This window comes from Gopherus flavomarginatus, chromosome 5 (assembly GCF_025201925.1).
Source record: "Gopherus flavomarginatus isolate rGopFla2 chromosome 5, rGopFla2.mat.asm, whole genome shotgun sequence".
Classification (NCBI taxonomy): domain Eukaryota; kingdom Metazoa; phylum Chordata; order Testudines; family Testudinidae; genus Gopherus; species Gopherus flavomarginatus.
In genome coordinates this window covers 132706838-132729975 of record NC_066621.1, presented here as the reverse complement: position 1 = coordinate 132729975, position 23138 = coordinate 132706838, and the positions used below count along the sequence as shown (strand labels likewise).

The following is a 23138-nucleotide window of genomic DNA, read 5'->3' as shown; positions in this document are numbered from 1 at the left end:
ACATCATAATCACTTGTTTACTTAGTAAGAGAAGCTGCCACAGGTACTTAGCCCAAAGTACAATTTAAAAATTCACAATACACTATACTGTAAGCAGGTGATATAAATATTGTATTTCATCATGTTGATACTTTCCTCACTATTTCCTTAATGGAATTAGACATATTTACAGTCAGGTTACTGTAAAATATAATAGTATTCATTGAAGAATTTGCTAACTTTCATTATTTCTGCACTTGAACTACTTCTCAAAGAAGCACCTAGACAGAAGATTTGAAATGGACTCTCATACTCCAACCTCCCATTTTGCTCATTCCTAATTTGCAAAATTATGGCCCTGAATTCTCCCAACCCATCAGAATTTTCTTAATTCAAACAAACAAAAAACACACATTTTCTGTCAATCACACAGTGAAAGAATGCTCAATAATAATATTCAAAACAAAAATAATCAAATTCATTAGAAACTTTATGATAAATCAAAATAATGTAGACAATCATACAATCACAGGATAATTATTTTTCAGATCATTTGCTCAATCGATGGGTAAATGCTGCTTTTACCCATAAAACTAAATAGCAGTAGTTCTTGAGGGACTACTAACTTTAATTTGCTATTTTTTTTCAGATACACTGTATGACCTTTTTTATTTGTAGAAACACCTGTGTTTGACACTTTACAAAAAACAGACAATCCAGCAAACAATTCTGCCATCTGCCCAGTAGATCCCCTCCCTTGCTCTTTACTGGTACCTAGAAGAAACAGTTCATTTGTTTACTTCATATTTGAAGACAACACTCTTTGTGGCACAGCAGTCAAATAGGAATGAATATTTGTCAATATAACGCTAAAGAATGTAGCTGCTGACAAGTAGTTTAAGATTATATTCAGGGTTTTCAAGTTATTCCGCTCTCTATAAGGAAGAATTATAGAACTTCCACATCTGACCACTAACAGAGACTTAAAGTTCACGAAGTGTAAAACCCAAGGCCATTTTTGGCAGAGGTACAATATAAATTACTTTAAAACCTTTTAATCACAACTCCCAGTAGTCTTCCAAAAGCCATCAGTAGTTACAACCTACAGTCTGGGAAACAAAGCAATAATGACCAACGTATCATTTGTTTTTACTAATGTATTTATTTATAGCTGTAGGAATAAAGGTGTATTTCACAGATCACTCATGTGACTGTTTTCCTCCAGTCTGTTAGAAACAGATTTGCAGGTAACCAATACACAAGTTTACAGGTTCCCAAGAAGTCCTATCTTCAAGTGTTCATACAGAATGACAGCAGTTATTTGATAGTGTTTTCAAGAGAACCAAAAAAGTTACAAACACTGTCTACATAGGTTTATATATCAAAGCATTAGCCAAGTGATATATACAGATGAGCCATAAAAATAATATTCTACAATCTTTCTTTTACTCCTGCCTCAGGCAAGAAGAATTGACACAAGTAGAAGTAGGCTGCTTGTTTACTTCAGTTCCACAGACATTGAATTACAGTGCAATGGTTATAATCAAATTTTCACAACAGAATATCCTTAAACCAAAATACCAAATAACCTGTACCATGAGCTACCATTTGTTTACTGATAAACAAACATTAGTGTCAGTTCAAAAAGATGCCTCCTTTGAGATAACACATAAGGCTTTTCTGGTAATAAGTTATTGTCAAAGGTTTTGTTTATTATAGTCCCATCTTTTAAAATGAAATATCTTGCTTGTTTTATTTTTTGTCTTGGTCTTTTTCTGCATCCAAAAGTGCAGAGCGGATTCCTAACTTCTTAAGCTCTTCCACTAGGTCTCCGTTCTGATGCATCTGGAGGAGTATGTCACAGCCACCAACAAATTCACCGTTAAGGTATACTTGAGGGATGGTAGGCCAGTTGGAGTAGTTTTTAATTCCTGTACCAGAAAATAAATTAAAAAAAGGTTAAACCTATTGTTTTCAAATATACTGGAATTCATTAAAAGTAAGAGGCATTGCTTCAGCAGCGTGCAGATTTTAATACTTTCAGTTCCTTCTCTTTGAGGCTGTGGGTCCTGTTTATGGCAGAAGAGTCATCAGAATTAACCACATTCCACTAAACTTTTTTTTTTTTTTTTTTTTTTTTTTGATTCCCAGAAATTTGAGACCTGAGTTCAGTTCCAACTGTGACTCTTAAACAGGAGCTGTGCAAGTATCATGCTTGCTTTCTGGGGATGAGAGAAGATTACTAAAGCAGTGGCTCTCAACCTTTCCAGACGACCGTACCCCTTTCAGGAGTCTGATTTGTCTTGAGGACCCCCAAGTTTCACTTCACTTAAAAACTACTTGCTCACAAAAGCAAACATAAAAAATACAAAAGTGTGACAGCACGCTATTACTGAAAAATTGCTTACTTTCTCATTTTTACCATAAAATGAGCCACTGTACTAAAGTGACTTATTTGGCCAACGAAAGAAACAGGAGCCTTTAAATTAGTGTCCAGTAATGTTTGTATGGGGAATTTAATTACAGTATCCTCTGTAGGATTATTAAAACTCCTTGTAGGGAATACATTCTTACTGCCTTTATACAGCACTATTTGCTACTGCAAATTCATTTGCTAGACAACTTGTCCTCTAACAGTCCTTGAATTTCTTAGTGCTTTATCTTTTACTGGCAGACGCTGAAATTCATGGGAGGGGCACAAGATGTAACATGCACCTAAGACACACTATGAAAATGTGCTTAGCATCACAAGTTAAGAAATAAATACATAGTCTGCTACAATTAACTCTTATGAAAAGGCATGTAGACTAAACAATTTTTTTAATTATTTACATATGAGGTTAAATAAGACCAGTCAAAATTTTTCATAACAGGATACCCTTATGCCAAGCATTATTACTTGTTGATGCTAGTTATAGTTAAAGGATCTCAGGAAGATAAGGAAGAATTATTACAGCTGTTGAAAGAGTTTATACATGCAGTTTGTAACTTTAATATCATACCAAAATGCTGCAAACCTAACAGTTCACTTTCTTAACTTTAAAACGCAAAGAACCATGTCATTGCACGCTCATCCTTAGTCAGTCATTAATTAGGATCCCAAACCATACTCTAAGTCTGTGGTTTTCAAACTTTGTAGACTGTGTACCCTTTTCCAAATAATGTAGTCTATCATATCCCTCCATCTGAGAGATGATCATAATACACCAATAATTAGATTGCCAAGTGTTACTAAATAAAATGCGTTGTCTGCCATTACAGGATTTTCCTTGAATACCTCCTGACAAGAACTCATGTACCCCAGTTTGAAAACAACTGCTCTAAGTAGATGTCCCCCGACAGTGCAGGGTAACAAAATATTGACTGAAAAATATTAAGATCAAGTAGTATACAACATGTAAAGATTAAGTTTTCCCACCTTACAGAAATGTAAAAATGTATTTTCTAAAACACAATTCTTTAACGGAAACAATAAACCAACGTACCAACTTAATAGCAGATATATCCGTATGCAAGAGACTATGTTCTCCAAATTGCCGTCAAACAATGGAGTCAAATTAAGACTTTCACCTAAACTCTATGATTTATCTGTGCCTTAAAAGTTCTTTAAAAATTATAGGACTTTTTGTGTTTCATAATTACTACAAATTTGACTTTGACAATAGAACAGTTCTATCTAAAGTGTACATTATGGAAAATTCCTAATGGCTGTTAAAGGTGCCTCCCAGATGATTCTGTATCAAGCCAAACAATCTGAGACTGTTTTCTCCCCTTGAAAGAACATGACCTATCCAAACCATTTACTCATTTAGCTGCTATAATAAACTAATTTCTACTTCAATAAGTGCTTTGTTTTCTGATTTCTAATCAGATTAATCAATTCTCCTTACTCATTTCCATACTAAAATATAGACTGAAAAAGAAGTGTTTGAGTTCCAATCGTGAGAGATTATGGTTTGCACGGTCAACAACGCAGATACAGAAAGCTAATTCTACCAACACTAATTCTTTAGAAACTGCATTTTAAGATTTGTTATGGATAACATTTTAATATGCTTACATTTTAAAGTACCATTTTAACTATTAATAGCCTCTTTGCCTAGGATATGTTTTATTTTCACTCAGATGAAAGTGTCTAACAAAATAATTCTTTTCTCTCTCATATTTGCAGTTCCATCCCCTAAAGTCTGGTGTCCCTCCTTACTCCCTACTGTCAGTTTTCTTTCAGCATTCCCTATTTATTCCCTTCCTTGGGCAAAACTCCCACTGAAAACAATGAGAATACTACCTGAGAAATCAATGTTGAACATGACCTAAAGTGTAATATTAAGAACATATCAACATTCTCCCCTAGATGTACAGTGCACCAACTTGTCCTATTAAAAAAGGGGGAAAACAAGTAAAATGTCATAACATTGTTTTCAATGCTGCATACCTATGATCCAATCCCAGAGCTTAAATAAATAAACTCCGTGAATCATTACGCAATGAGCTACTGACCTGTTCAAGGTTCATGAAAGAAACCCAGCTGCATGCTATTTTTTGCTTACCAATTCATTCTATTAAATCATAAGATTAACAAATCATTTTACTTTAGAAATGGAAAGAGCTACAACATTTTTATATTTTAAAGTTTAATAAAGACTTCCAGAAAGCACGATCCTAAAATCTCAAGTTTACCAATAACTAAAATAAGATCGTTTGGATATAATGTAAAAGACCTTTTGGTATTAATTTTTTACTTTAACCATGATATCTCACTACAGTTAAGTCATGAAACTGAAAAGCAATTTGAAAAAAAAATAAAAATGAAGACCAGATATAAACCTTTCAACTAAAAGCTAAATGAAAAGACGACAGCAGAGGCCCAAATGCAAGAAGTAAAGGGGAAAATGAGGGTGCAGAGAAAGAAATCATCCACTTGATAGATCTAAATATAAAGTACTAAATTCCTATCCTACCAAAAACAAAAACAAAACTTGCTGTAAAGTGTTCATAGTAAGCATTGCTAATTCCCTACATCTGCAAGTCTGCTTTCAAGGCAAAAATATTCCACTTCACAATCACTATACTCAAGTAACCCTATGAAACCTTAACACTAAGCTAGGCATGTCCAAAAAGGAAGTAAGCAGAAAGAAGTTTCATGTGATCAGACTAGCAACCTTCTAGAAATGGAGATCCAGGAAAACAGGCGCAAATACTTTCACATAAGCTAGCTTCTAGGTTGCTTGGGATGGCAGAGTGTTCCCTGAATATTTCTTGTGCATGTTATTGGGGCCTGAGAAGGCATATTTTATGCTTTACCAAAAGAAGGAAAAGTCCTGAGCAGTCAATGCTGATGTACTGTGGTAGGAGTTCTCAAACTTTTTCAGTGTCCATCACACCTTAAGACAGATCATACTGTGGGCCATTTCACATTCCATTAATAATTTTCCTGATAACCTCACAAAATTCCTGAGGCAACTATTGTGATGAAGTGTCAATGGCTGTTTAAGATGAGAAGAGCTGCAAAGCAACTGACAAGATGTAAAGAGTTTATAACCAAAAGGAGATGTCATTCAGTCATAACCTGAACTGTGCCACCTCTGACCCAAATTTCACCAAACCTACAGACCACACTGGAAGTTTGTAAGAGTCTGGAGGATGGCAAATAATTTGCATAAACAGAACAGAGCACATAGTGTAATGTAACTCAAATTAAGATCTGGATTCAGTGGGATGAAGATAATGAGCCTTGCCTATCTCATATGAGCCAACATATTCCTTCACAGCTTTCTGTTGCTCCAGTCAAGCATATAATAAGCAGTGTTTAGCAAGCCGAAGGTGATGATTTTGACAAATCATTTTTCCTACTGAAGCTTATTTAGGAATTTTATAGCTTTGAGTCAACAGACAAAATATTCTTGTACTCCACTGTTACTGGCATACACTATGTTTTAGGTATTCTAGTTATTTTTAAAAGTCCATAATAAACAAGTTTAAGTGTGTAAAACATGGCAGAATTTGTTTATAGCCTCAATTTTTCCTTAATATATGGTACTGGCACCATTATCTGTAACAGTGAGCACAGATCTAGGTGAATTGAGAATCTTTCTTTCAAAAAAGAAAAATGATGCAATCTGCAAAGAAAACAAGCCACATGGGTTGGCTGCTCAGACCAAGATAAAAAATCATGCCACAGCTTGTCATCTCTGTGGGCCTCACCTTTTAACCTGTGAACACACTTGTGTCTCTCAGGGATCATCCCAATTTGAAACATGGTGAACCAAGGTGTTAATGGGTTCTGGGAAAACTTTCAGAGACTACAAAATTTCACTGTAGGATGAAGTTATGCCAGGATGATGCTTTCAGGCAATACAGTGTACAGCTGAGTTAATATCTATACTGCTTTGTGCACATTCCAACTGAAGAACTAGGGGGTCACCAAATGAAATTAATAGACAGCAGGTTTAAAACAAATAAAAGGAAGGTCTTCACGCAGCACACAGTCAACTTGTGGAACTCCTTACCCGAGGAGGTTGTGAAGGCTAGGACTATAAAAGCGTTTAAAAGAGAACTGGATAAATTCATGGAGGTTAAGTCCATTAATGGCTATTAGCCAGGATGGGTAAGGAATGGTGTCCCTAGCCTCTGTTTGTCAGAGGATGGAGATGGATGGCAGGAGAGAGATCACTTGATCATTGCCTGTTAGGTTCACTCCCTCTGGGGCACCTGGCATTGGCCGCTGTCGGTAGACGATACTGAGCTAGCTGGACCTTTGGTCTTACCCAGTACGGCCGTTCTTATGTTAAGAGGTTAAAGTGTTTTAGAAACATTAAGATTACATTGCCCAAGTGAAATATGCAGACAAATTTTACTTCTGTCTTACAGACGTGCCACAAAGATAAATTTTCAAAGGATTTTGAAAGTCAATGGGTTCTGGTTACTTAACTTCCTTAGGCCCTATTGATAACTGCAGCACAAAACCACACATCTACAGCAGTCATGAACAAAACCTAAGTTTCTGTATGCCCAGTCCTAAGATCACCCTTCCTCTACAACAGACAAGCTGAGCTACTCCCCAGATGGGCTTCAACTCAGGGCATTGCAGAGTGCCAAGAAGAGATGCCAGCTCATACAGACATGATAACATCCCCTTGAGACTTTCTCTCTCACAGCAAGCACTTCAGGCCTGTTTTTTCATAACTACTGAGCACCTATAGCACCATTAAAGTCAGTGAGAGCCTCTGGTGCTCAGCACCCCTGGAGAAAAGCAAACCCTGCAGAGGTCAGCAACCTTTCAGAAGTGGTGTGCTGACTCTTCATTTATTCACTCTAATTTAAGGTTTTGCGTGTCAGTCACACATTTTAACCTCTTTAGAAGGTCTCTTTCCATAAGTCTATAACATATAAACTAAACTACTGTTGTATGTAAAGCAAATAAGGTTTTTAAAATGTTTAAGCAGCTTCATTTAAAATTAAATTAAAATGCAGAGCCCCCTGGACCGGTGGCCAGGACCCGGGCAGTGTGAGTGCCACTGAAAATCAGCTCCGTGCTGCCTTTGGCACGTTGCCTACCCCCGCGTGGGTCCCCTTTAGGATGTGTACGTGGAAGGTTTCTGCCTTCCCTGCACCGCCCCCCACAGGGTCCCCTCCAGCGTGCCGGGGCGGGGGTGGGCGGTGTCTGCCTTCCCCCAGCCGCCTGAGGCTAACCGGGCGCTAACCTTGCCGGAGGTCGGGGTCCTGCAGCACGTCGTAAGCCTGGAAGTCCTGCACCCCGTGCAGGCGCAGGATCTGCACCACGGCGTTGCTGAAGCCGCACAGGGGCTGGCCCGGGTTGCCCTTCATGAACACGACCACGGGGTGCGCCCGCACCAGCCGCTCTACCGACTCCCGCGACCCTCGGCCACCCTCACCGCCGCCAGGGGACGAGCCGTCGCCGGCCGCGGCCTGGCTGAGGGGCCGCGCGCCCCATCGCAGCGGGGCCCCCCGCAGCAGCGAGGCCGCGCGCAGCCAGCACAAAGAACCGCTCATCGCTGCCTTGCTTAGCTGCAGCTTCTTACACGGCCAGCCACAGGCACTCCGATCCACCTCCAGTCCGTTCCTCCTCCCCATTGGTAGAGGCGGCAAAACGTCACGGATAGCCTCACCCACGGAGAGGCAGAATTATCTGTCAATCCACATCCGTTGCCAATAGCGTGCATCAGAGACTTTTTCTGGCCCATCCAACAGTTCAAGGCGCTTCCTCCCTATTGGCAGAACCTGGGTTCATACGGAAGGCCTTGAGTGGATACAAAAAATTGTCAATCGACAAGAGCAACCAATAATGCGCCGCATATCCGCATGTGCCCGCCTACCAAATTATTAATCCAGCCCCTTCTGCGTTGCTATTGGCTGCACTAGCCGCGTAGGGTGAGGCTAGTCAGGGTCTCGATACAGAAAGGAGGTGGTGACGGCGTGGGGAATTTTTGGCTGTTTCCGCTTCCGGCGTGGTGAGCTCTGTGGCGCGGGGCCGGCGTTGTGAGGCACCTCGGAGGTACAGCGTGGTGCGGCTCGCGGTGGCTGCGGCGGGGCTGGGGACCTGGTCGCGGCCACCGGCGCTATGGCGCCCTCGGCCGACAGGGATGGATTGCGGGGGTGGAGGCCGTTGAGGTATCTGGGGCCTTCCCGCTCCCCCTCCGGTTCTTAGCGCGGGACTGCGATCCCCGAGCTGCTCCCTTGGGCTTAGAGCCTGCCCGGAGCACAGCGGGCCTCGCCGGGTGATGCCGCGCCCAGTCCGGGGTCGGTTCGCCCAGCGGGGCGCTCGGGTGCCCGAGGCTCTAGCGAGCAGGTCTGGGCGGGCTGCGCCGCTATGACGGCCGAGCTTCGCTACACTGGAGGGTTGCAGCGCTGGTGGTGGGTTTACAGCGCTGCAACTCAGGATGTGGCCACACTTGCAAGGCACATCCAGCGCTGTATCTCGCTGGTTGCAGCGCTGGCTGTACTCCTGCTGGGCCTGGGGTATAACGATTGCAGTGCTGGTGATGCAGCGCTGCTCCACCAGTGTGGCCACCAAAAGCGCTGTAAGAGGCCTCCAGAGGTATTTGGAGGTATCCCAGAATGCTTATTCAGCAACTCCCAACAGCCCTGCAAATGTGGCCACACTGCAGCGCTGGTAGCTGTCAGTGTGGTCACACTGCAGCACTTCCCTACACAGCTGTACGAAGACAGCTGTAACTCCCAGCCCCCTACAGCTGCAAATGTAGCCGTACCCCAGGTAGGGAAGCAAGTTGATCACTGTCTCCCAGGCATGTCTGGCCGCCACGAGGGCCGCGTATCCCATCAAGCTCGGTAACATCATGCCTCCCCGAGCGCCCTAGATACCTGCCTACGGGGCTGACGTCTCTGAGGTCTTGGCTACACTGGCGCTGTACAGCGCTGCAACTTTCTCGCTCAGGGATGTGAAAAGAAACACACCCCTGAGTGCTGCAAGATACAGTGCTGTAAAGCACCAGTGTAAACAGTGCCACAGCGCTGGAAGCGCGGCTCCCAGTGCTGCAAGCTAATCCCCATGAGGAGGTGGAGTACGTGCAGCGCTGGGAGAGCTCTCTCCAGCGCTGGCGCCGTGACCACACTCGCACTTCAAAGCGCTCCCGTGGCAGTGCTTTGAAGTTTTGAGTGTAGCCAAGCCCTGAGGCTGAGCCCCGTGGGCCGCTGTGGTGTGTGAAGGAGCAAAGCAGGGCGGGAAGTGCTTTTAATGAGCCCCTGCCAGTTGCTGTCGGTCTAGCCGGTTAGCGGTGAGCAGGGCTCGTTTGAGGCTGGGTGGGGGAAGGGGTGGTAACCTGGTGAAGAGGCGCACGGTGCTAGGGGTGACCAGTGTCCTGCTTTTATAAGGACAATCCTGATTTTGGGGGCTTTTTCTTGTATAGGCACCTATTACCCCCCCATCTCCATTTTTCACACTTGCTGTCTGGTCACCCTACAGGGTGCCTCTTTCTCTAGTACCAGTTAAAAGCTGAATCCAGGGCTTTGGAGCGGAGCCCAGTGCTGGAGCATGGAACAGCTCTGAGAGCAGTGGAGCTGCAGGCTTCTGCTTGGAGCTAAAGTGGAGCACAGCTCCAAAGCCCTGGCTGTATCTTAGGGTAAAATTGTAAAGTCACTGAAGTGATTTAGGTGTTTAAGTCCCTGCTTTTACAAATGACATGGACACTTGGGTGCCTAGATTCTATTCACCATTGGCTTCACATGTTTGTCACTCTTAAAAACTTTGCCCAGGATTTTCTGAGTTTTGTATGATATGTCTGTGGTCTTGGAGCTGCCCTTGGTTGTTTGTACTTGGGGCTTACCAGGCTTGCAGAGAGAGCATCTGTCTGAGGAAGCCGAGGCATGCCTGTAAGAGTAATAGCAGAACCATGTGCAATATTCCTCTGACAGTCCTAATTCTGTTGCCACGGAGATAATGACTTATTCCATGTCATTATCCATCTACCAACAGTAAGAGTAACTTTGCAGTCTGATATTGTTTAGCAAATACCAATTTTTGCTGAACACTAAAAACTGCTATAAATTTTCAGTTGGTTCCTTCAAACCTGTTCTTTGCAAATGTATATTTGGATTTATGTGCAGGAACAACACTGAATAAATTTGAAACCGAACAAGATCCTTTGTCTGTGTAGTATAAACTGTACTATCTTATGCATGTGTCCATCCCATAAAATAGATGCCAATTAATGATAAGAGATCCTTGCTATTAAGTCTGTTAACCATTTCACCATAACTAGTCATTGCTGTTAGTTGTAATTTTTATTCAGCTGTAATCTTCTAAAATTCAAACTCATTAATAAACCTTTCTGTTTATTTGCTAGGTTAGTGATTCAAATCACCTGCTCTGAAGAAACCTGAAGGTGGCTTCAGTGGGAATTTTAAGGACATCTTATGCACCCCTAATGTTGCAGATGTTTCTGCTGGGGAAGTCAATCTCATCTCATTATGAAGACCTGTAATATATGATAAAAATAAGTAACATTTAAGTGAAGTTGCAGAGTTTATACAATCCCTCTAATTTGTTCTTGTAATCTGAATTGGATTGCCTATTATAATGGGCACCTCATTGCTAAATTGATTTGTAGCACACTTCCAATGAACTGCTTAAACTCTATAGTTCTTGTACTGTTGACATTGCTTATGCTACATAATACAACATTATTCAGTACCACACAACTGACCCTTGTGTAACTCTTGGCTTCATGGGGTACAAAACTAGCTATACATCTTTGGATAAATAAAAAGACTATTAGTAAACACTTGTGAAATATGCTAAGACTTACCTGTAGTCACTCACTTACCTGTTTCCTTTTTTATTGAAAAAATACAAATGCTTTCTGCAACTCCTCACACAACTGTCACTAGTAGTTAAAGGCTAGCATCTATTCTAGTATTCCAGAATGCAAGTGAGATTAGGAAGCTCATTTAAACTTCATTTTGATCAGCTTGTTATTCCAATACCGGAAGTTAAAGTGGCTTGAGTGGCATCTAGAACCCAACAGTGGAATTATTTCTCTTTATCTGTTTTCTATTATGTTCCCTGAACTGTAAATAAGAATGACCTATACAGGTTTTTGAGAAACATAGTGCTAGCACAGTAACAATATGATTTGGCTAAAGCTACTAGGTGTTGCTACAGTATAAATGATCACTCTAAACTAGATGCTAATAAAAACAATAGTGCAAAATGATCTAAATATCAAATGTTATAATTCTTTGTCTAATCCTGTTTTTAGATTCTCCTGAGCACTAAAAGGGTTTTTACAGGTTTTTTTGCATTCATTCTTAACAAGATGCCTTTCTACACCTGGCCTACTAAAATAAATAAAAGTGGGGTATTTTCTTTTGGGGAGGAGTTCAGTAGAGGCATACAGAAGAATTGCAGCATGCTAGTTACCAAAGAAAACAATGAGTTCCAGAACCAGCAAACAGAAGGTATGGCTATGGGGCTTCTGAATGTTTGGTTTTGAAGAACAAGAAACATCAGAATAACTGGACCACCCATAGATTGTCTGACTCTAAATGTTAGGTTATAATATGCTGCATATCAGTAAATTGGTCTGCTCTATAAAGCATAGAGGCCTCCTGTGTAAGGAATGACCAGGACATTTTGAGTGCTTGTGTGGTCTCTGCAGAAGAAGTTGGATGGAATTTTTGAGTCTGGTTATCAGCAGATGCAAACCTATTGAGGGCCAGGTTGGTGTCTGTGCTCCATGCTAAATAGAAAAATCTCCAGCTCTTGACTATTATGAGACCAGTAGGTATTAACTCTTATACCATGTAGCTGGATAATCTAGAGAGCTACTAGTCTCTCTGTAGTAAAGATGGTGATTAGTTTTATATTAGAAGCTAGAGTTAGAGCCTCTCCCTTCAATTGCTACTGTATATAGGATTTCTCGTTGAGCTCCTCTAACAGGAAATGGCTTTTTCTGGATCTTGAGCTCTCCCAATCTGAGATGGTACAGGCTCAGCCTGATTTCTCTTGTAAGGCCTTGAGGCTTGCCCATGTCTCTGCCCTAGAGCCAGATTCTTTTCCTCTTGTGGCACACACACTGATATAAAAGAGTAATCTTAGCTTTTCAGGAGGGAGAGACAGATCTTTCTTTCTTCTGAATAGCAGATCTGCAGAACTTTGCTCCCTGAATGAGACCAGCTGCATAGCCTCTCTCTGTTCCATTTCTCCTCACATCATGGAGCAGGAAAGTAGTGAACAAGAAGACTTGTGCTATGCTTATCGCAGCCCACAGACCCTTGCTTTCCAATAGGTAAGGGATCGGAGTCTGGAGAACTTGTTGGGAAGCTCTGCTTCCCCACATGTCAGCTTAATCCTCTCTGGAGATACCTGGTAAGACAAGTCAGCCCATGACTTTAGCAAACTGGGCTGTACTTCCCCATCAGTTATGATTCCTTACATTTCTCCAGTTATATGTTGGGTGATAAGTGCCAAAGCTACAGTCTCACCAGCACCCCATCCACCTAGCCTAAAGCTCTATAGAGCCTTATCCCCTTCCTTGAACTCTTAACTCCTCCCCAGAAGAAGGGAAGTCAGAAAAGTAAAAGAATCCTTTTACTGAACATATTTGAAACTATCAGGAGAAAGGTAGTGGCCACCACCAACAGATAACTAATCAAGACATTTCTCCTTAAAACAGATGCCCTATACCTCTTTCTGTGCTCTAGTATGAGTCACTTTCCATCCCATCTTCAGTAGCAATCCATACTAGTGTAAGAGCTACCTATTCCATTACATGCTCTTCTTGATTAATCTTGTTAGCCACTTGCACCAAAATCTTGTCTCTTACCAAGACCAATGACTTAGCACTTTCCTATCCCTTTTGTTCACTCTAGTCAGTGCTCTGCCTGCACTAAATATCTGCTATCTACTTGACCCACCGAGAGCCACAACATCAAGGCAGCTGAACTGCTACAAATTTAAATTACCCTATGTTCCTTTCTGTATGAAGATTAAGAAAGGAGAGATCTTCTCCCCCACCCTCCTGTATAGTTTCAGACTTTCCATTCATGTAACAAAATATATATCTTCCTTACCAAAACTTGCCACAGGTCAGCTCATTTTATTGAACATAAAAGGCCATGTGACCTTGCATATTTCAAAGATTATCTTACCTACTTCCCAGAGAGGTATAAACATGAATAGTGATGCTTTTTCATTTTTATATCATTCCTATTTATTTGTAATACTTAGCATAGATGTGAAGTTGTCATGTGAGTGGCATATGCCGTAGCAGGGTATGGAGGGGTGATGGAGTTAAGGATATTTGTAGAGGCCTTTCTTTGAATTTCCTGACTTTCAATTTTTGATACATAATTTTACCCTAATTTAAACATTTTTAGCCTTTCAAACACCTTTCACAATTGCAGTATTTTTTTTTCAATAAAGTCATTTTTATTCTTTCTTTAGATTATTGTCTGGTAGTATAAACCTATCCATTGACTGTATGAACTGCTCAGGTTCTTCATACAGGTCACCAGAGCCACTTTGTACTACAATGATGGGAGCTTTTTTGTTTTTGTTTTATTTGGTGGCAAGAAGAAAGATGTCTTGTTAAAACTTAAACTTACCCAATCTCCATCACTTTCTTAATAGCACAGGGCAGGAGGGATAGCTCAGTGGTTTGAGTATTGGCCTGCTAAACCCAGGGTTGTGAGTTCAATCCTTGAGGGGGCCACTTAGGGATCTGGGGCAAAAATTGGTCCTGCCAGTGAAGGCAGGGGGCTGGACTCAATTCAAGGTCCCTTCCAGTTCTAGGAAACTGGTATATCTCCAATTATTACCTTTTGCCTACAAATCTGTAGTTCTCATATTGAATCGAGGCCCTCTTTAAAAAGTTTAGCTGTGAAGGAGTACACGCAATCTATTGATGGTCTAACAATAATATCATTGGTGACGCTGCTGTAAAAAGACTTGTCAGGTGTCTGTTTTTTCTATAAAAATATAAACTTGTAACCTCTTTACCAGAATGTGTAATATATTTATTGAGGTGTTAAGGGGAGACAGGAGACTAGAGAATAGTTTTGAAATGAGCCTCTAATTAGAATTTGTCAAAATGATATTGATGTTATAGGTGGTGTGAGTAGTGCTGCCTATTATTAAGGTTGCCCAACACTTTCCATGATAAAATCCTGTTTTTAGTTTACCAGACTTTTTAACCAGTTGGACTGCTGGCGTGGAAAATTTCAATCTGCCTCAAGCTGAATTGTTTTGGACAGTTTCAGCCAAAATATCCCAAGGATTTCCAAGAATGAGGTTAGAGACAAATATGTTGTTTTGCTCATGTTAAAAATTCTGGTGACCTTTTCTCTGAGATGCTATAATACCTTTGTGCTTTGGAATATGGGCTTGAAATTTGGCAAGGGAAGTGCCTTTTATTGTCTCCAAGAAAATTCACTCAGATTTGGCCAAGGTTTGAGCCTTTGAAAAATTGCAGTTTGTACATGCTTAATATAGACTTCTTGGAGTTTAACAGCTAAAAATCTCAGAAGATTCCTTCTACACGGGCATGCCCCCAGCCACAGGTTGAGGAAGACTTTCCCTGAAATGTCTGTGCTGGGCTCAGAAGCAGGCACCAGAACTGAGAGCATGGAGCCTGTCTTGTGCTCTCAGTGTCTCCCTGTGTGGATTCCTGCAACATGGAGGAAGAAGCTGCCTGATTCAAATGCAGTGGGGAAAAGAGTTGGTCCTGCAAGGGCAGGGGAAGCAGACTGGGACAAGGTGGGAGACTGTTGTGGGGAAGAGACTGGGCCTGGAGGCTAGTGAGGAGGAAAGGGAAACTGGTACTGGCTGAGCAAGGAGATTGAGACTGGGAGCCAGGAAGAGAAACAGGATGGGTTGGAAACCAGAGGGGAGTACTGACACTGGATGAGGAATTAGGGGTGGAGGGCTGGGAACTGGTGGGGAAGGCCTGATGTAGAACCAGTTTGTGATGAGAACTGTTCCTGGCTGAGCAAAGAGATTGGGATAATGAGTTTGGGGTGGTTGGGAGGCACTGAGTGGATGAGTAGTTCAGGAATGGGGACTGGGGAACATTGGGCATGGGGAGGAGACAAATCTGATGAACTGGGAAAGGGGAAACTCAAACTGGCTGTGCAAGGGGACTTGGGAGTGGCAGGGAGAAGAAGAGGGGCTGTGGGAATTGCATGGGGGTACATTAATTTCTATTCAGCTTGCTGCTGAGTTTTATTTGATCTAGAGAGATTGATTGGTCTATTTATTTGGGGAAATTTTAGAAAGATTGTCAAGGTAATCTAAACTGTGGCTGGGTGTTTTATTATCATTTTTTAGAAATTAAACAAAATACTGCTTGAGATAAAGGACAGAAGTTGCATTAGCTGAAAGGCAGTAGCAGACTCATAAGCCTCTGTGTGTGGTCTAGCCGCTAGAGGGAAATAAAGAGCTACACAATTAGTGAGAGTTATGCATCAGAAATATATCCTGATCTTCAAAGTTTCTCAGCGGTTCTGTTCTCCGTATGGGTCACCATTTGTAATTATGCCCTAGAGGGTATGATGATTTAGGCATCCTGGGATTTGCAACACAAGTGATAAGGACTTAAAGAATAGAGTCAGAATATCCGTGGTGAGGACTAAAACTTAGCTATCTTTAAGGGACACCATAAACTTAAATGATCATTTAAAAAATAAGTTAAGGGCTCTCTCTGCTGAATTTTATGGCTTTACAATTATTTTCTTATTTTAAAATGTCTTTCCCCTTTTGCAATGTGAAAAAATCAATAGAAACTGGGAATCTGATTTAATTGAGTGTTCTGAGGGCTCATTAAAATGGACTCTTTACAAAGTGCTGTCAAATGCACAAAGTAAACAAACTGGGAGGAAATGAGAAATTTTTGTTTCCAATCTCTTTCTCTTTTAGTGATCTCAGGTGTTAACTTGCAACACTATTAGTGAGTAGAGTTTTCAAACCAAAATGTGCGGTTTTATGCTGACAATATCCATTTAGAGTGTAAGCAGTCAGGATGAGCTGTACCCTGACATCTGGTGGTAAATTTCAGGGAGTATGGAAAGGAATTTCAGGTATTTGCATTGGCACACCCACCCCACCTAGCATAGCCCACGGCAGCCTGGGATGGTTATTTTGACAGCTCTGGGATCCCCAATTTCTTTGTTATTGGGGCAGGAGGAAAAAAAAGTGCTGTCACCCTAATTATGTGAATGAGGAACTACGAGACTGCTTTATGACAGAAATGACTCAGCCTCAATTAAGTAGTACTTGCTAGACAAGGGACATGGGTTCCAAAACCCAGTGAATTGAGAGAAGTTGGGGACTGGTGTGTGTACCTGATGGTATGAGCCCCTTTTGAGGGCCTGGAACACCAATTACACATCCTCCTCTCTCCACTGTTAAAGAGTAGAGCTAATTTTGATTCTATTAGGAGTCCATCTAGAGACTGCTGAGCTGAGTTCATGTTGGGCCAATGGTGCACCAGCACCAGGGCTCCCCTACTAAGAGCTGAAATCACTGAAGGAGCTGAACTGAGATCACTGAGTGCTGTGTTAACTAGTGGGGGAGCCTGAAGACCTATCGCTAAGCGGCTGGCAAGGCGGAGCAGTTTGCAGCATGTTGGAGCAGCCCATGGAACAGTGAGCGGAGTGAAGCGGTTTGCAGGGACAGCTGGAGCGGCACAGCTGGTGTAGTGGAGCTGGTTGTGATGAAGGCTGCAGCAGAATTCCACAGAGAGGCGGAGCAGTTGGCCCTGGCCCACATAAGGTGCCCCTTAACACCCTGTGTGGGCTTCCCCCCCTGCCCAATTTCCACCCAGGCTGGGGAGTGCGGGGTGTAAAATTCTGCAGATAAACTTTTGAACTCGGGGGTGGCACTGACCAGAGACTTTTGGGTTGTTGGACTTTGGGGTGATTGGACTAAAGACCCTAAGGGGGAAAGGACATTGCCAAATGTACTTGGAGGTGTGTTTTTGCTTATGCTTTGTGTTATAATCCTGTTTGTGGTGTTTCTCCAATGGGATGCCGCATTGTTTCCCTCCTTTATTAAAAGGATTTTGCTACACTCAGACTCTGTGCTTGCGAGAGGGGAAGTATTGCCTCCTAGAGGCACCTGGTGGGGGTGGTATGTAAGTGTCCCAGGTCACTGGGTGGGGGTTCGAGCCGGTTATGTATTGTGTTATTGAAACGGAACCCTTGGATACTGAACCCTGCCCTTGTTGCTGCCAACTCAGAGGGGCAGAAGGGTTACAAGAGTAATACACTCCCTTTCTGCAAACAGATGATATACATCCACATACAAATATTTGGTTGTTCAATGACTAGCTCAGATGTAAGCACTTACGTAGTTTCATGCTGCATGATACTGAGCACTTCCTACAAGGTGTTGAACACCTCCTACTCTTATTGAAGTCAATGGGAGTCGAAGGTGCTGAACACCTCCCTGGAAGTACTTGGCATCTTGCAGAATTGAGTACCTGAATCAAGAAAGTGAACTTCACTCAACTGCATCATCAGCTTGGTGTTTACAAATGTCTCTTGGGCCTGTGAGTGACTGAGGCATCCGTTTAACCTCATAGCCAAATGCAAATTTCATCCTGTATACAAAGTCCTGGAAATGGCTTTGGATTATGAAATAACTACTCCTTTCCCCTTGATAATGGACTTGTTCTTTTTAAGTACAGTAAAGCAAATGGCCTTTGATGTTATTTATTTGCCAGGACTCCTTTCTAAACCATTAGCTGTTTGGGCCTCAGCACATATTTGCTTTGGTTTTAGCTTTTTGATTGTTGCCAGACAGTAGGCAGGTGGAGAAAAGTACATGTTTTATGCAGCTGCCAGATGTATCAGGTTCTTCACATGAAGGCATTGATGAGCCAAGTGAACACTGCCACATTCCACTCTAGCTTAGAGCTGCAGCAGTGGAAGGGTTAAGGCACGTGCCAAAGGGGGAAAGTGGAAATAAAGGGTTGTTTCAGGAACTGCAGCATTTAAACATGAGTCAGCAAGAGCCCTTTGGCCATGCATCTGTTTTCCGCTAGTTGAAAGACTGCATACAAATAACAATAAATTGTACTATCTGAATTCTGAATGCTTGAGAGCTGAGTGAGTAGGATAGGTGGAAGGGGAAGGGAGGATTCTGGGCAGTTGTGTGTCAGGAAGATCAAGATAGCAACATTTCATTTATCACTGTGGATTGTGAATAAAGAAATTGGAGAGGGGAGTGCAGTTGGTTGCCACTGAACTTAATAAGAGCAAATACCAGGATTATTTTAGTAAAATAAACTTTCCTCTATGTTTATGCACAGAACCGAATATAAATTATTTCTATGGATTGGGAGTTCCCTCAAACTCGGCTTCTCCAGAACACATTCAGTTCTGGGAGAATGCTTTATCCGGTTGTCTGAAATCCAAGCAATCAGTTCAACTCCAACCTCATCACTGAGGTTTCTTTATTGGCATACAAACAAACTACACTTGAGTTGATCAAGATGGGTATTTTTTTTACTTTCCCCCCGATAAACTTCATGGTGGGGGACCCTTGTTAATTTTTTTTACCCTGATGTCATCTCTGTTGTACCAAATTTTTAACTTTTCTTTGGTGACAAGGGAGTTCAAGTTTTCTTGCTCCTTATTACATATGGCTGCTTATACTTTTTGTAGCATTTTCCCCCAAATAGTACAGATAGGTTGTCATTTCAACTTGCAGACTGTGAGGTAAAGAGAACATCTTTTCTCAGTGACATTGTTCCTGTTCAGTTTGCAGCTGTTTCCACTGCAGCATTTATTGGTGTAAATAAGGGAGGAAAGAATGGGGAGGATACATAGTTCTCAATTTTGTTTTGAGGGACACTGGCTCAGAGCCACAAAGCAATTAAGCACTTAAGTCCCAGTTTTGGCTCCACTGCAATTCACAAAAGTCCTGATAAATCTCCTGATGCATAGCTAACCTTACTTGGTGCCTACATTTTCAGAGTAAAAGTTCCTTAAGTGCCTTTGTTTCTGTCTGAGTACGTGCACTGCCTCCCTTTACGTGTCTGGATGCCTGTCTCCTGCCTAAACGCCAGAGCAAATCACAAACAAGGGGAACATAGGTATTTGTCCACGTGTTCCACTGTGAATACATACTTAAATTGTCATTGGGCCAATGAGAGAGAGTGTCTGAGAATGACTCTGTAGTCCAGTGGTTAGAACACTTTCTTGAGAGGTAGGATCCTTTGTTTACATCCTTTCTTCCATGCTGGAAGAAGGGGGAATTGAACCTGGATGCCCCACTCCCAGGCAAGTGTGCTAACCTCTGGGCTAAAAGTCATGAAGTGGGTGACACGATCTCTGCCTCTAGCCAGTTTGTGTGGAACAAGGCAGGTGTCTAATAGAGTCCCACAAGAAATGCCTCAGGTGCCCAAGCTGCCTGACTCCAGGAGAGGGATTCCTGTTTGTGGATCACTAACAGAGATAGATGCCTCCCTGCAGGCCAGACTTAAGCATCTATTTCTGAGAGTACGTCTACACTACAGGATTATTCCGATTTTACATAAACTGGTTTTGTAAAACAGATTGTAAAAAGTCGAGTGCATGTGGCCACAAAAAGCACAATAATTCGATGGTGTGAGATACCGCCCGGAGGCCAATACCGTCGATTTGCGGCCACACTAACCCTAATCTGACATGGCAATACCGATTTCAGCGCTACTCCTCTCGTCGGGGAGGAGTACAGAAACCAGTTTAAAGAGCCCTTTATATCGATATAAAGGGCCTCGTTGTGTGGATGGGTGCAGCGTTAAATCGGTTTAACGCTGCTAAAATCGGTTTAAATGCGTAGCGTAGACCAGGTCTGAGAGAGGAGCAAGGCTTAGCACACACCCCTGTTGTCAGCATCTCCCTTTGGCAGCGTAGGCAGCTTCCAGCCTACTGCGCTGGCTTCTCTCTCCCCATTCGTTGTATAGGGAGCCTTGGGAGCTAACACGGCTTTGGGGATTACAGTGTTGTTCCTGTGATTTTCTAGGTGCCTAAACGTTAAGAGCTGTGATGCAACACATAAGTCCCTTTATGAATAGCATCCTGTGTGCCTGCAGACAGGGCCGGCGCTTCCATTTAGGCAACCTAGGCGGTCGCCTAGGGCACTAGGAGTTGGGGGGGGCGGCATTTTGCCGCCATCGGTGGCAATTTGGCGGTGGGGAGTCCTTCTGTGCTCCGGGTCTTCGGCGGCAATTCTGCGGCGGGTCCTTCACTTGCTCTGGGACCAGCTGCCGAAGTGCCCCAAAGACCGGGAGCACGGAAGGATCCCCCCCCCGCCGCAGAATTGCCACCAACGACCGGGAGCACGGAAGGACTCCCGCCTAGGGCACCAAAAACCCTGGCACCACTCCTGCCTGCAGACTTGCTGGAGCTAGGTACGGTGACTCTGCTGGATCGTCTTGACCATCCCGAAATTGGAGGTGGCAGTTACTAGGTGTGCTCATTAGCTGTTTGAAGCTATTTGGTTGATTTCCATTATGGGCAAGCAACCTGGCAAGTTACACGCACAGTAACTCCGAAAGAGCAACCAAAGGGAACTCAAGGGAAGGGAGATAAGTTTATAAATAGTAGGAGTGGAAGCCACACTGGGGATGAAGCAGCATGAAGACTATGAGTGTCTGCTGTAAGGACTGTGGTTCAGGGATTTTGCCAGTTTTGTTGGATTAGATTGGTGGCTCCTCACCCTACTGGAGAAGAGGACTAGAAATGCTGCAGGCTGTGCAAATTGCAGACCGTTCCAAAAATTCAAGGGAATTTGAAGGAGACTGTGAGACTATCCCTTGGTTTTTCAACTTTAAGGAGCTGGTGTGTGCTACATCTAGGCTGGGTACTATTCCACAGAGACTGAGAAGGATAAATCTTCCCAGAGAAGCGCTTTAAGGGACTGTGTATGTGCATAAATCATATTTTGCATTGAACTTATGGTAATAACAAATAGTAAAACTTGGGGAACAGCCCCCATCCTTGCGAAAGTGTTATATTTAAAAAGCTATTATTGACAATATTCAAAGTTTCATGGGTTATAAGTAAACGGTTATGTATTTATATAGAGAATGATTTTGTACATTTTTTTCCTTTAGAAATTTTGTCACTTTTGTTCTCTCATACTTAATTCTGTATTATATATATAGATACATATTAAAGTCCTGAAAAGCCAAACTCTGGTCTGTATCTCTGCTGAGAGGTAAGTTTGAGGTACAGGAAAACGGAAAGAGAGATTATCTCTAACATTAGCATAGTGCTTTCCCCAAGCCCATCATTACACAACTTTTCTATTTACATATTAGACTATTCCTCTCCCTAAGTCAATAGGCTACAGGTGGCTGGGAGGAGACCCTGTTGAAAAACACTGATGAAAAACCTGCAGAATGGTGAATTTTGGAAGTAAATTGTAAAGACAGTAACAAGATGATCAGAAAGATGAGGATGAGACAGAGCACCTGGAATCTATCTCTAGCAAGACCAGTAAATATAGGAAAAAAGAAAGCAAAAGCATTCCCACCTGTAAGCAGCTCATGGAGAGAGTGAGCCAGCCAGCCCCTGAAATAATTAATGCCACTCCAGCTGCAGCTACTCTAATCTTCCTCCCAACCACTGCCCTCTTCCTTCCTGTTACTTTGAGATCAAGCCCCCTACTTATTAAAATAGGATTGTGTCCCATCCCTAACCTGTCTGAGGTCTGGTTTACACATAGCTTTTGTGCTGATATAACTATTTTGGGTAGAGATGTGTTGCTTTTCACTGAAATAGTTATAACAGTACAACCTCCAGTGTGGACACAGTTATACCACTAAAAAAGCAGCTTAGACCAGTATAGCTTATTCCTCTTTAAAGTCATACCAGGGTATGTCTACACTGGAAACTTCAAAAGCGCTGCCACAGGAACACTCACATGGCAGCGTTTTGAAGTGCGAGTGTGGTCAGGCTCCTGGTAATCTACCTCCACAAGGGAATTAGCTCTGAGCACTGGGAGCCTGTCTACACTAGTGCTTTAAAGCACTTAGATTTGCAGTGCTCAGGGGGGTGATTTTTCACCCCCCTGAGCCAGCAAGTTAGAGCACTATGGGTTTGGCTACACTTGCAGGTGTGCAGTGCTGGGAGTTAAAGCTGTCTTTGTACAGCTGTGTAGGGAAAGTGCTGAGTGTAGCCACACTGTCCGCTATCAGCGCTGCAGAGTGGCCACATTTGCAGCGGTGTTGGGAGTGGTGCATTATGGGTAGCTATCCCACAGAGCACCTCGTCCCATTTTGGCGCCGTGGGTTGTGGGAAAGGGGCGGAGGGCGCGGGTCATTCTGCTTCCTGTCCCAATGCCCCTTGATGCATCACTTCACATCCCAGCAATCCCTGTTTTTCTGTCCACGTTTGGCACCATCTTGAGTCTCTCAACAGTTTCTGTGCAGCGCGATTTCTGTGGGAAATGGAGCCCGAACTACTGAGGAGTATGCTGATGAGTCTCGCCAGCACATCACGTTTGGCAGTTGAGCTATTCCTTAAGATATAAAGTGATGAGGAGTCTGGCGATGATAGCGAGTTGCCTGACGCGTATGACACTATTGTTTCTGGCATTCACGGAAATGCTCAGCACCATGGAATGCCGCTTTTGGGCTCGGGAAACAAGCACTGAGTAGTGGGATCACATCGTCCTGGAAGTCTGGGATGAC

At 42.8% G+C, this 23138-nt stretch overlaps 1 protein-coding gene, 1 long non-coding RNA gene and 1 other non-coding gene across 3 annotated transcripts; 2 read left to right on the top strand and 1 right to left on the bottom strand.

The window, feature by feature from the left end:
- Nucleotides 1-1121: 1121 nt before the first annotated feature.
- GLRX5 (glutaredoxin 5) lies at nucleotides 1122-8088 on the bottom strand. Its single transcript, XM_050954496.1, has 2 exons — nucleotides 7683-8088; nucleotides 1122-1910 (listed from the first exon to the last, which is right to left on the bottom strand). Exons 1-2 carry the CDS (start codon nucleotides 8071-8073, stop codon nucleotides 1732-1734), a joined length of 570 nt encoding a protein of 189 aa, XP_050810453.1. The 5' UTR covers nucleotides 8074-8088; the 3' UTR covers nucleotides 1122-1731.
- On the top strand, nucleotides 8055-11672 carry LOC127051771 (uncharacterized). The gene is made up of 2 exons (XR_007774593.1): nucleotides 8055-8494; nucleotides 10803-11672. It is a non-coding gene; the product is annotated as an uncharacterized LOC127051771 (long non-coding RNA).
- Nucleotides 10236-10505, top strand: LOC127053014 (small Cajal body-specific RNA 13). The gene has a single exon (XR_007774936.1). It is a non-coding gene; the product is annotated as a small Cajal body-specific RNA 13 (non-coding RNA).
- Nucleotides 11673-23138: the final 11466 nt, after the last annotated feature.

Excerpts from the sequence above, each read along its gene's own strand:
- GLRX5 (XM_050954496.1), bottom strand. The coding sequence starts at position 8,073 with ATGGGGAGGAGGAACGGACTGGAGGTGGATCGGAGTGCCTGTGGCTGG. Across the intron at positions 1,911-7,682 it reads GGACCCCGACCTCCGGCAAG|GAATTAAAAACTACTCCAAC; the intron begins GTTAGCGCCCGG and ends TTTCTGGTACAG.